At 35.6% G+C, this 14690-nt stretch overlaps 1 protein-coding gene across 3 annotated transcripts in view; it reads left to right on the top strand.

Moving 5' to 3' along the window:
* The window catches only part of GABRG2 (gamma-aminobutyric acid type A receptor subunit gamma2), an 89195-nt gene that overhangs the window by 27880 nt on the left and 46625 nt on the right, over positions 1 to 14690 (top strand). For all 3 annotated transcript variants that reach the window (XM_080673782.1, XM_080673784.1, XM_080673783.1), the window contains exons 3-6: positions 796 to 863; positions 3235 to 3455; positions 6559 to 6641; positions 9668 to 9805. In XM_080673782.1, the coding sequence (XP_080529908.1) occupies positions 796 to 863; positions 3235 to 3455; positions 6559 to 6641; positions 9668 to 9805 (510 nt within the window). The remainder of the gene's footprint in view (positions 1 to 795; positions 864 to 3234; positions 3456 to 6558; positions 6642 to 9667; positions 9806 to 14690) is intronic.

Here is a 14690-nt window from a genome sequence, read left to right as displayed (position 1 = left end):
GGAATAGCAAAGAATTCAATCCACCACTGAGAATTAGGGCACACTTTCAAGGAAAGTGGATAAAAATGAGACACATGTTGAATTGAAGCCAGGAATGATATTATGAATCCTTGTTCATTAAACATGAAATGAAAGTGGAGCATATGCATTTGCATTTAGTCGTAAATGTAACACTGCATGATTTTTAATATCAGCCCTCTTTGACAAATAGGTGTGTACTGGGTTTCCATATGGTTTCCTCATATTATTTGATGAGTCACAGAATCCATGAAGTCACTGAGGAAGATTGATTTAGTGTTGGCTAGAGGCATATTTTGATAAAGTGATCATAAATGGAACCAACAGGTGCAATTATTCCAAAACAATTCACAATACTTGTTGCTCTTTATATCCAATTCATGTTTCTCATGCATATTTTTCTGGGTCACTAAGTAGTTATTTTTTTCTATATGCGGCAAGTCAGGTAATAATGCCCAAATAGAGTTTGAAGGGAAAATGGTAAAATTCAGGATATCTGAAGGGGAAAAGGAAAAAGAAAATCTGAGGAGTTTTTCTTATTTGTTCATCTTTACATAGTCTTGAGAGGATAACCAGTTTTGAAACTCTACTATGCTTAGTTATAGCATTTACATGCTAAATGGAGATATTTCGTTGAAAACAGTCATTTAAAAGAAAGAGAATTAGTCACTGGCACCAAATTAGTTGTAAATAAACCACTTCTAAAATGGCAAAGTAAATGTATTTCAAGAATAGCACAGATTAAAATACTGTACTTCTCTGTGGTTCTCTTTACAGTGAAGCCAACATTAATTCACACAGACATGTATGTGAATAGTATCGGTCCAGTGAATGCTATCAATATGGTAAGTTTCTAATAGTTTGTCTATATTTTAGCATACTAAAGGGTCCATGTGGTATGATGAAAATAGCAATAAATATGCCAACAACAAAAAATTCAGAAGGGGGAATCTTTCAGTTTTTCTCTCTTGCAACATAAGGATAATTTTAATGATTTGTTATGAGAATTAAATGTGATCATATGTATAAAAATAATTTGTATAAAATGTTATACTTAAAATTCAATAATTGTTCACTTGGTAAGTACTGCTTACTACAAAATACAATATAGGGCTCCACCACTTTTTAGAATAGTGTTGGTGTGGAGAAGGCATAGTTTGCTTCAAATCAGAACTGTTTCTCAGAGGAAATAATTGATTAGATGTAACAATAAATGCAAGTTATTATTGTATAACAGTTTCTATCCAAATCTGAAATGAGAAACTAAATTGGAGTCTATAGTATAACATCACATAATATAACATAACTTCATAATACTAAGACCTTAAAATAGTGTTTACCAAGCTAGCAATTTGTATACTCTATTGAGTCAGAGATATGAGAAACTTTAATTGCTTTCAATTGGAGTGATTAAAAAGTATACCACCACCTGCATAATTCACAAAAACTAGAGGCCCATTGCATGAAGAGATTTGTGCAATAGGCCTTCCTTCCCTTGGCTTCCAGCACCAGTTTTCCTCCGGGACCCGGGACCCAGGCCTTCGCTCCGGCCGGAGTCTGCCATCTTCGTCTTCGCTGCGGCCGGAGTGCCGCTCCTGTAGATCCCTTCGCACCCCCCTCCCTCTCATAGCAGGTGTCCTGCCCCGCCCAGCCACTCTGCGCCTGGAGCAGCAGGGCGGCTGCCATCTTTGTCCTTCTAATTTGCATATTCCCTCCTGATTGGCTGGTGGGCATAGCGGAGTGATGGTCAATTTGCATGTTTCTCTTTTATTAGTGTAGATAAGCTTACTTATTTAATCATTAAACAAATGCAAACATATTTCTTCTTTCTAACTAAAAATCACAGAATATTTAGCATTTTGATGCAAACTGTAAATCTAAGAAGACATAGAACTTTTACTTTCCAGAATACTAGTCCCCAGAGCTACTGCTTTAAATAATCTTAAAGCTCTTATTTTTAATTTTCCTTACTTATTTGTATGTGTTTTGCCAAAATGTACATCAGAAATTGTTTAATTACTCTACTTACTGGCACATTATTAATTCATTGACAAAGAATTTCACTAGCTAGGTTCCCTTCTCATTATGTGTAGACTGCAAATATGGAATTAAATGGAGAACCAAGTGGCATGTCTTAGCCCAGTGGAAATGCAGTTAAGTGCAATGAGGTGTGGCAGCAGGAGGTACTAGGAAATAATACAGAACAGTATGGATGAGGCAGAGTAATGACAGTCAAACTAGAATCTGGGTGTTCTGATGCCAGGCCTCATTCATGGTCTGAATTCACATCATATTCAATTCTCTTTGATTACAGTCAATCACTCGCCACTTTAGTGGTATGCCCTTGAGGGTAATCATTGCGGAGTAATTAATCACCACAGCAATTTGGCATTTTGAGAATATGCTTTGTGATAGAGATTAGTAAAGTGTTAAAAATTATTTGGAATTGGTTCATTTCTTCTTGTTTTGGGGAAAAGACAACAACTATAATAGTTTTGTGGTTTGTTTTTTTTTAAAGGTTACCTTGTACATTGTATTGGTGTTTGCTATCTGCCAGACACGCTGTAAAGCATTTAATGTGTCTTCTCTTTTTCTATCCTCACACTACCTAGCAAGATAGATTCTTTAGGGTCTCCATATTATTATGAGGTGACTGAGGCTCCACAGCTCCAGTTTAGGACTTTTTTAAGTATTCTTCACTTTCACTCTACAGCAGTGGTTCTCAACCCAGGTGATTGTCTTCACTGAGACATCGAGTGATGTCTAAGGTATTTTTCAGTTGTCACAAGTTGGTGGGTGAGGTTTGTGTTGGTGCTACTGGCATCTAGAGAGTAGAGGCTAGGTATGCTACTATCTTAAAATACACAAGAGAGTCCCCACAACAAAAAATTAGATAGCCCGAATAACATGAGAAATGCTGCTCTATCAACACCAAATGCAAACAAATGTACCAGGGCTCTGATCTTCTGCCAGAATTCACTTAGACCAGTCTTTTTTATTGTTTTTTCTTTTTTCCATAAAAATATCAACTCGTCTACAAGAGATAGCGAGTCTCTTTAGCAAAGTCTTTGCTTTCTTTTGGACTATTCAAAGCCAAAGTGTAGCTCAAAATAGCAATGAGAACAAAGATGACAAATACCAAAAAAAAAAAAAATGCTCTACAATACAACCCTACTGTATTACAAATATTGTGTTTCATCTTTTTCTTTGTAACAGGAATATACAATTGATATATTTTTTGCCCAAACATGGTATGACAGACGTTTGAAATTTAACAGCACCATTAAAGTCCTCCGATTGAACAGCAACATGGTGGGGAAAATCTGGATTCCAGACACTTTCTTCAGAAATTCAAAAAAGGCTGATGCACATTGGATAACCACCCCCAACAGGATGCTGAGAATTTGGAATGATGGTCGAGTGCTCTACACCTTAAGGTATTCTTTCAAAAAAAAGAGTAATTGCCGGCAATAAAACAAAGATCAACCACCCTCTCCTTGAGACCACACACACACACACACACACACACACACACACACACACACACAAAAACATCAAGCCAACATCAGGGTTGCCATGTTTGAACAAAATAGTATGTGGTGCCACAAAATTAGTTTTCCTTTTGTTGTCAGTAATCTTTTTCAAAGGACTAGAAATGGGTGAAACTTATTTTCTATGACTGATGTGAGAACTCTTTTTTTCCTCACAAGCACATGCAATTTTCCTTGCCTTTGTAAGATCACCTGATTTTCGCATCAATCTTGGCTTTTGTGTGTGTGTCCTGCTACTTTAAAATATGGAAACTAAAACATAGTCATCCTTGGGGCTACCAGTTGTTATGCTTGGAATGTCTCCGTTTCCAAGGAAACTGTTGCGAAAGAAGATTTTTTTTTTTTTATGCAGAAGTCTCCTGTATATCTTTCTCTTTTTAGCTACACAAAGGCAAGTACCTAGAATGAATTCCATCTCCCAGCACCAACTCCCCACTATACTGGTAGGGTGTTTGAATTAATTCACTGGCTATTTTGAAAGACATTTTTAAAGAAAAGTTGGAGCTTTTTTATTTTCTGAAGTTAAACATTAAGTAATATTTGGGAGGTTTTCTATGCCACTATCTTAGCATATTATACTTAGATGTATTTAAAATAATTCTGTGCTGGATTTTTTTCATTGGTGAGCATATATTACTAACCAATACAATAGAGAAGTACATAGGCTTAAAATTAGACAAAGCTGGCTTCAGTTCCTTGCTCTATACATACTATCTATAGGACAGCTCTTCAGAATTTCCATGTACAGGACTTGGGGGCAGCTATCTGTAGCATGGGTCTTAGTGCTGGATAGAAGATATGTCTCAAAGCCTTATTTGTACAGTAAGTTTGATGCTTTTAGTTGGTTACATTTTTATTTAGAGGATTTAGGTAGGAAATAATGGGGATTATTGGGAAAGAAGGCATAACCACCCTACAACACACTACCCATCCAACTGAGCTAACTCTTACATTTAATTTCTTTGATTTCTATAAAATAGAGACAATGATTCTTATCTTATGGATTTGTTAGAAGGACTAAATGGGGTGATAAGGAAAGTGCTTAGACTCTGATATATAGTAAGCACAGCGGATACTAAATTTATTCATAAATATTTTTAGTAAAATATATAAATATGATTCTTCTAGGTCTTAGTATCCTAGAACTTTTAGCTTCCAAATGATTCATGTTAAATGCCCTTGTGACATATATGTAATGCCTTACATAATAGTCAACATACAAAATAAAATACTTTAAAATGGCTTCAAACCTTTATATCAGTTTAACAGAGTTGATCACTAGGAAAAAATAGCTACAAGTATAGAAGAAAGTCATCATATATATATTGAATTCATCATGAGTTTTATTAAATTAGAGATACAGCAATGACTGTAATTAGAATCTAGTGAAAATCAAAGTTTGATAAATCAGGGCTTTGTCTAGCTTTTGAAGTATTAAGTGACACTATCTCAAGTTCCTTTATATTCTCATAACAGTATAGTCATTTTTCTCACTTCCCTTGATTTGCAGAATTACTATACAATTTTTAATTATGGAAACCATCTCAAAAATGTCACTCATAAAATTCAAAGTTTGAATGAGTTGCCAATCTATGCTGAGATTTTATTCTTGTTCTTATCTATAATGCATTATGTGTGTGTGCATAGATATATATGTATGAATTTATCTTTGTTTCTGCAAATGATCTACATTGTTTTCAATTTTAATAATTCTAGTTTAATCTGGAAACATTATACTAAGTATATCAAATTTAATTAAAGTTTTACATATGACTAAAACTAATCTTTTCTTTGAAAGAGCATATAGTTATTGAGTGACAATGATTAAAACCTCCAGCTTTGGAGACACATCATAATCTTGGGTTCAGATCTCAACTGCGCCACTAGCTTTGTGACTTCAGGCAAGTTCAAAGAAAATAAAGCCATAATAATGCTTATTAAATGATAGAACAATTCACCTTTACCCCATGCCATATAAACAATTAATGGTTCAGTGATTATCAGTTATATTTCAAGATCAGTAATTGCTCTATTATATTATAGAATAATAAAATCTCCCAAATTAAAAAGCATGCTAAACTGAAAAATCTTTTAAATTAACAAATGATCATAAAATAACATTTTTATTACTTCAAGGTTGATATCATTGTAAGAAATATAGCTAACAAATGTGAAATTTAAAATATCAATCCATCACTAGAACAATTTTAGAATATGTTCATATTTTCTCCTAAAGTGATCAAAACATCTGAACACCTTTAAATTTTCTCCCTCCTAGAGTTCCAGCCCATTGAGATCCAGAAAACCTATATGTTTAATAAGTATTACCAGATGTAAACTATTTGAAACTCATTGGCAGACATATTTCTAGTATGTCTGTCTATATTTATTCAATATTTCCTGTTTACCATTAGACATTTTTCTACTTTATAAAACCCTAGTTAATGGCATCATGGTGTCCCATTGTAAAATGCGTAATACCCAACTGTGAAACAGGTATTTTTAAACTCACATGTAGTAATTTAATGCTAACAGCTAACAAGCACTTACAAACAGAAGGTTCTGATTTAATTAGCAGATAAGATCTGAGAATTATCAGCATTCATTTATATGCAAACAGTAAATGAACTTAAGTTCTTAAAACAGTTTGTTCTGTTAAGTTAAATATAGTCACTGAACAATTTCATGTGTGCAATTAATTTGCCAAAAAAAAAATATTGTGATCCTAAGGTTTGAAAAAAATGGAGTTGGGGTCAATGAGAACCTATTGTTCAGTTTGTGAAAATGAAGGGACCACATTAAGTCTTAAATGCTATTCTCCTGGACTTGGTGGATTTCTTCAGTGAGAATCATCTTGTGTTATCCATAAGAATGCGAGGCATACTCCCCAGGAATAAAGATGAAGAATGGTCATTAGAAAATGTGCTAATGTACATTTTTAAAACTATGTCTAAAATATTTTTAGTTATCTTTCATGTATTTCGTTTAGGTTGACGATTGATGCTGAGTGCCAATTACAGTTGCACAATTTTCCAATGGATGAACACTCCTGCCCCTTGGAGTTCTCCAGTTGTAAGTAACACTCACTCTGTAGTGTGCATCTCCTCTCACCAATAGTTTAATTGCATTGTCAATTAATTGGATGATTTACAGAAAATACAAAATTGCATTAAGCAATGTTGTTTTCTCTGAAGATTTTGACAGTTTCTTTCATCATAATACCAGCTTGGTCCTATCAGAGTGATTCTTGCAGAAAAGGGTCTAATTTATCAGGAGTTACAAATACGTTTCATTGATGTATAAACTTTTAATAAATTGGCAGTGGTTGCTAGGAGCCCTTAGTTGAAAAGAATTGTAAAACCAGGCCTGTGCTGAATAGAAAGGGGTAATGGTGGCTTATACATCTCCCTCTCTCCATGGGCCCAGGAGAAGAGTAGCAGCACATTTGTTACTTATTTTCTCCCTTACCTGTCAGGATGCACAGAGATCCAACAGTGTGGTTTGCACATTCCAATTCTGTGTACCTGTTAAAGACAACAAAATTAATAATTACCTCCCTGTCCTGGAGTTCTAGTAATACCTAGAACTAGATATCCACCAGTAAGTAAAAGACTGATTATGGTCATTCCATAGGTCCAGTTCAAATTCCAACTCTATCACCATAGACTTGAGCAAATTACTAAATCTCTCAGTCAGTGAGTCCACATTCCCAGGTACCCAACAGAGATTATAAGACATGCCCAGCACAATACTCTTTTGTTTGTAAAATGCTTGGTATGCTATCTCAATACACAAGATTCTATAAAAAGCTCCATTATTTTTCTTAATTATCAATACCATAATCAGATAATAGACTGTAGTAAAAAGATCCATGATGATTCTAGCACAAATTACATTAAGCTTTAGTAACCTTCACCTATTTCCTGCCTGAATTAAAAACAAATATTTGTCTCACCACTTGTTCAGCAAATGTCTTAGGTTGCTCATCTCCTCCTTTTTATTGATCTGCCAACTGTACATATAAAGCAATGAAAACTGATTATGAATTTTAATTTTTTATTTTCATAAATATAATTTCCCAGCCAGGGATTGAAGGAGACTCCTAAGAGCCAATTAAATCATAATAACCATCATTTTAAAAAATCAGTGATGAGAAAACCCACCGTTAGTTTATCATTACATCAATTCCAGATGGAAGTAAAGGAAAAATATCACTGCATCTTATATAATAAAAGCCTAATATGCTAAGTGTCCAGTCATCCAGTTGTCCATTCAACCCATCAAAGCATAATATGCTAATGATATGCTAAGGCCGCTCAACCGCTCGCTATGATATGCACTGACCACCAGGGGGCAGATGCTCCAACTGGTAGGTTAGCTTGCTGCTGGGGTCCAGCAGATCGGGACTGAGCGAGATGGACTGGACATGCCCTGGAGCACTCCCATGGTCCCTCCCCAGTTGGCCAACCTCCCACATCACTCCCCAGCCCCAACTGTGCACCTGTGGGGTCCCTCGGCCTGGCCTGCACCCTCTCACAATCCGGGACCCCTCAGGAAATGTTGAAGAGCCAGTTTTGGCCCAATCCCACAGGCCAGGCCGAGGGTGCATGAATTCGTGCACCGGGCCTCTAGTATCATATAAACAGGGTTGTGCAAAAGTATATTTATAGTTGTTCATATAAAAATACAATAATTAATAAATAATAATATAAGAATAACCTCTGCCTTTTGATACTCACAACTGTAAACCCACTTTTGTCCCACCCTGTATTTAGAAAAGGTTTCAGTATAAAACTTATTTCATATGCTTCACTTCATCCAAGAATGAAATATTTTTAAGTGAAAGCTTCCCCCAAGCTTTAGGAGATTAGATTTATTTTCCTTTGATCTTTCAACTGGGATTACTCCTAAATCAGCTAAAGCTTAAGAACTGGTGATTTCTGTGCCATTACGTCACCAATAGTCAACCGTCTTCTGAACCTAAACACAACTTAATATTACTTATTGCTATCAAAAATTAAATCATAATTACATTCTCCAGAGGAAGTTCCCTAATATCATCATTATTTTCCTCAGTTTCCAGCACATCTTGCCTCCCACCCCTGCTCCATCAGGGGATACTGCTTTCTCTTTTCCTTCTTCTTAATTAATAAATACACAACAGTCACAGAGTTGGACCAAAAGAAAAGAAAATGAAGTAAAGGAAGACACAAAGAATTTTATGCTAAGTAGTGAATCAGCCTCCATAATCAAGACTCATCTTTCCATAGCATTATTAGTAGACAAATAGTTGAGATGCTTTCTAATTTTTTAAAATCTCTCCCTATTTAACTAATTTTTACTTGAAAGAGTTTATTGTATCATTTACTTAATAGTAATGTTTATCCATTAAATATACATTGATCATCAATTTCATGAAATAAGTATTATCATAACCACCATAAGGAAGCAAATGATTTGGGAAAAAAAATTAAGAAACTTGTCTAGGGTATTGGGCAAAGAAATGAAAGAAATGGTACTGATAGTCACTGCATTATCATTGTAGATTTCTGTGTATATTAAAATGAAATCCCCCCAAAAAAGAGAGAGAGAGAATAATTAATGTAAATGTTGAGGTTATTTTTCCCCACCACCTTCTACTAAGGGTGCATGCTCTGGAGAGGAACTTAAGGCTGCTCTTCTCTCAATATTTTCTGTTTCTGCATGACTCTAAAAATTTTGCCCTGGTTGAGTCCCCTTCATGCTGAAACAATATCTTACATATGTACTATCTGTTTATACTGATGACTTATTACATCTTACCCCAATGTAGACTGCACATATAGTATATATTAAACAATGTATAGTATATCTGCTATGCAATTTAAGTGACTTTCAGGGATGATTTTAACCTCATAATTTTTAAATCTAACTTCCCATTGGGATAGGATGTCATTGTATTTATTTTCTCTATGGTGAGGCTCTTTAGTCCAGGGTTCTCATTAAGTCATAATTTTATCTCTCTCAGCACATTCCTTGGTGTCTTGTTCCTGGAAGGTGGTTGCTACATACGTTCATTTATAATCATTTTAAACATGTGCTTTCCCACCTCTTGGCAGATGGCTATCCACGGGAAGAAATTGTCTATCAATGGAAGCGTAACTCTGTTGAAGTGGGTGACACAAGATCTTGGAGGCTTTATCAATTTTCATTTGTTGGACTGAGAAATACCACAGACGTAGTGAAGACAACTTCTGGTAAGATGCATTTAAACAGTATTCTAAATGACCCTTTAAGAGCTAAAATTCTGGTGTATATGATCCAGAAGGCTTTTTAGCAGCTGTCTACAGGTGATATTCAGAAAATTAAAGTGTTTTAATTAACTAGAGAAAATTATAATTGGTATTATTGTATAATAGAATATATATATAAATGGATTATTTCAATCTGAAGCAAATTGAATTCAAATTGGATTAGTAAATTATTTGCTTACTTTCTTTAAGCAAGAATAAGCAGCGATTATTTAAAAAGAAAATATTATTAGGTATAGATATAATGCTTCTTTTAAGAAATGTTTCATAACATATTGAAATAGAAGTGTTTAAAGTAATTGCACAGAAAAAAATCGATTATGCAAAAATGTAGAAAAAGTGACCATGGAGAATATGGACTAATTCTCCATTCAATAAGTTAATCTTCTGAACTGACTCCATCACTGGAGTATCAAATAGGTCTGTTCAAACCCCAACTCCATCATTTACCAGCTGTTGATATTGAGAAAATTATTGAAATTCTCGGGGCATCAGTTTTCCCAGATAACCAATGTGAACAAAAAGAGCTTTACTATGTGTAGGAGGAAAATAGTAAAATGCTTCCAATTTCATATATAAACCTTGTGTTCACAGATTACCATTTATTAAGACATGTATTTCCATAAGTTGAGCTGTTTTCTGTTGATTTATTCACATATACCTGATTTCCCCCCCAACACCCACCCTGGAATTTGTAAGACACAGTGACACAGTTTTGTGCTGACTTATGGAGAATAAGGCCTTGGTCTTTTGTACAGAAGCAAATTTAAGGCCTATACAAAAATGGAAATATAAGATTCTACCTTCATAAAAACCAACTTCAAATTCAAAGAGCTATCTGGCCCTCACATTGTTATTGGCATTTTCAGATTTTTCCTAAATACTCTTTTATTTTAAAAAAAGAACCTGAATGAGGGTTAAAGAAATGCTCAAACACATATTTTTAAAAGGGGCCTTCTACTCCATTATTCACTAAAAACCCTGACCATCAAGTACTAGAACAGTGTTTCATTTGGTGCCAAAAAAAGATTCAGGATTGCCTTAGAAGTAAAATCTTCCATCTGTGGAAGGAAGAACATGTGTAAAAATAATCTCCCAAGTCTGCACACTTCCAGAATGTGAAATTGAACATCAAGTTCTGTTGTATATTCATATCTATAATTATTTCAGCACCCTAAAACAGAACCCACAAAGTCATGACTAGCCAATCTTTTGTTCAGTCATTTGAGCTCAGAGTTGCATTAAAACCAAAAGGTGATGAGGAAGGGGTTGGCTTATATCACAGGGCCTAACATCACCCCCTTCCCACTGTCTCATGTTGAGGACGATCTAGAGTATTTACTGTCTCTTAAGAGATGCTGCCAGCAGAAAGTGATCTGCTTACTGAAAGCAGAGCAAGAATTATCATCCAGGTGTCACAAAGCTATTAAACTTTCTAGGGAACTCAAAGCAAAACTGCATTCATATCAGATTTGATACTGAGTAGCATCATCTAATGGATCACTTCTACTTAATGCAAATTTTAATATGGTAGTTAGCCTTTGTATTGGTCTTCTTGTCCATTCCCTGCTCTTGCTGGTTTGTATTTTGTGGGAAGTCCTATTACAGTTGCCTCTGTGAAGAGGGCTGAACTGAAACTGAACACCAATGCTGAGAGGCAGCCCGATTCTTGTGATGGTTGACTTTGTAATGACTGGAATTTTCCACATGCTCTTTTGTTTGATGCCTGATGTCATTCCTATCTTCAAGCATAGCTCCATAATTAGTTAACATCTACAAAGTTATGTTAATTTCTTGGAATATCAACTTTCTAGTTCTAGTCCTTTTTCATCTTAGCCATTTATTGCAATATGGTTTTCTCCTAGACTTATATGAAATGTTTTCCGTTAAAAGCCTCCTTGGAAATATTGCTTAAACTGGTACTTAGCTTACTGTAGGGGATTTCTAACCTTCAGTCGTTCAAGCCTACCTTTCATAACTTTGTTAAGCCAAGTGACTCTACTGCTGGTTCCTTAGTTGTTGTTTTTTTTTTTCTTTAAATTGATTCATGGTTTTTAGTTATAAGATTTTTTTAAAAAGGTTCATATTAGGGCCATAATTATAAACTAGAAGCATTTGATATAAATAGAAATTTGTATCAAAATTTCATAAAAAACAAATGTTTTTATATTATTTAAAATGTTCTTAAATGTTAAGTGCATATATATTTGTGTTCCCCAGACTCTGAATATGTTGAAAAAGAAAGAGAGGTATTAGAAAAAAAACAGGAAAATGCAGCTACTACGAAAGTAAAAACATACTTGATGTAAACAGGAGAGAGCATTTCATAGGAAACAATTTTCTCACCATGGAGACAAACCATGCACCCACCACCCGGATCATCTCCTACCACCAACTGATCTATATCACACTTGATTAAAACATTGCCTTGGTGACAGTTTGATAAAACGTGAAGAATACCTTTAATCCACAGTCAATACATCAAAACAGATTATGGATCCATAATTTCTTCTCCAAATCATCATGTCTTCCTGGTTAGTCTATATCTGGAAATAGCGAGCCAGGCACAAACACTCAAGGAGTCATGTCTCTGCCTCCCACACCTAATGAATCATGACGGCACTTACGAAATATCTTGTGTAACTGTCCTCTTTTTAGTTGCCATCGCCACTGTCTTAGTTCACGATGTTGTCTGTTATCATCTGGACTGCGGTGATCGCCTACTAAGTCCGTCCCTGTTTTCAGTCTCTTCTACAATCTATCGTTTACTCATTAACCATAAAAGCTAGCACGTACTGAGTACCAACTACATGCATCATAGCAAGCATTTTACATAAATGATTTACTTTAATTCTCATAACTATGACTATGAAATTCTCATAATCATAGTCATAGTTATTGTCATTAACACTGAGAGTAACACTGTGGGTGAGGAAACTGAGATGTCTAGGGGTTCATTGACGAGCAGGGATCATTATGAAAGATGGGATATAAATTCAAGAGGCTTATTGGCAGACTCAGGCTCTTAATCACTACACTATGTTACCCCCACCATGGCCCAGGTCATCTGAAGCACAACTTGCATCTTGTCTCAAGAATTCAGTACATTCCGTGAAGCACAAGCTATTGTTCCTAATATGTGAGCACCTGATCTCAAGGGCTTCCCAGCTTTGTTTTCTATAATTTGCCAGCATGTGATAAAACTAATCTGTTATGTTTTCTTGAATAGAACTAGCCAATCTCGCTGAATCTCAGCCTCCTTTCTCTTTCAAATGGTTTCCCCACTCATCCCCTTCTTCTTTGTGACTTTAAGGTTTAAATAAGCAGCACCTCCTCAGTGAGGCCTTCACTGACCCTATCACCAAAACAAAGTAAAACAATTTTTAAGAATGTGCACCCTTGGAGTCAGGCAGCTCACGTTTGAATACTGGCCTGTATACATGATTTAATATAATTTAGTTCAATAATATTGCTGGGTTGCTCTGAGGATTAAGTACTCCATTAAAATGCTGAAAACTCTGTTTAGCACATACAACTGACTCAGTATATGAAAGGCATTACCGTCATCATCATTATCCCATTAATTCCCCTCACAGCATTTTCACCCACCATATGAAATCATAATTTCTGCTTAATGTTGCTGGGCATTCATTTTTCTCCTTTTCTACCTCCTCACTCCAATAAATTGCAAATTTCAATACAGAAGCCTTTCAATAATTACCTTGGTATTTATGATGCTTTTAGCATGGTAGCTTGCCTAGAGTTGTTAATTAGTAGGTAAATAGAACTGATTGTTTATGACAACTGTATGGATAAAACTGTACATTTTCCCTCAATTTAATAAACAAGGCAGGACCCTAGTGTGTATTTTTCTATCACTCAATGATTATTCTAAAGTAGAAGACTGTTTTTTTGGTCATGCTCCCATTTCCAGTTCACTAAATTATCTAACCCAATTTTTGGTATCAAGCAGAACTTTGTTCCTTCATGTTTTCAATGTGAAATGCGGGCTAGAAAAGAGGGAAAATTAGTTTCATAGGGGAATCAATCTATGTTCCTGGGATCCAAATGCCATCACATTGATTTAAAAATAATATATCCCAGTCTTCCCACATTAAATAATATATCCCAGTCTTCCCATCTTACCTAATAATAGACAAACGTGTAAATTGACTGTACCTCCGCTACCCCACCAGCCAATCAGGAGTGATATGCAAATTAACCCAACAAAGATGGTGGTTAATTTGCATACAGAGGCACCGAGCAACGGAGGCCAGTGGGATGCTTGCGTCATCGCCATGGTGACAACACAGGCCTTCCGCCCCACCCCTGGTCTCTCAGGGCCTCTGGACAGTGTGGGAAGGCAGGGCCGGGGCGGAAAGAGGTGGCTCTGGGGCTGGGCCAGAGTGGAAAGGTGGTGCTGGCAGCCAGGGAAAGGAAGGCCCATTCTAGCACGCATCTTGGTGCATCGGGCTTCTAGTATTAAATAATATATTCCAGTCTTGCCATATAAAAATGCCATTAAAACTTCTATATTGAGGCCCTGGTCAGGTAGTTCAGTTGGTTAGAGCATCATCCTCATAAGCCAAGGTTGTGGGTTCAGTCTCCAGTCAGGGAACATACAAGAATCAACCAATGAATTCATAAATAAGTAGAACGACAAATCTCTCTCTCCCATCCTTCCTCTCTCTCTAAAAGTCAATGAATAAAAATTTAAAACTCCCATATTGTCTTTAGCAATGCAAACATCAGCATTCATGAAATATCTTCATAATCTTTTTGACAAACCCATGTACATTAACTATTATTTACTTCCTTTTTGTCTTTAACA

This window comes from Plecotus auritus, assembly GCF_963455305.1.
Source record: "Plecotus auritus genome assembly, chromosome: 6".
In the NCBI taxonomy this organism is placed as follows: Eukaryota; Metazoa; Chordata; class Mammalia; order Chiroptera; family Vespertilionidae; genus Plecotus; species Plecotus auritus.
The sequence above is the reverse complement of the archived record's forward strand: the minus strand, read 5'-3'. Positions and strand labels throughout refer to the sequence as shown.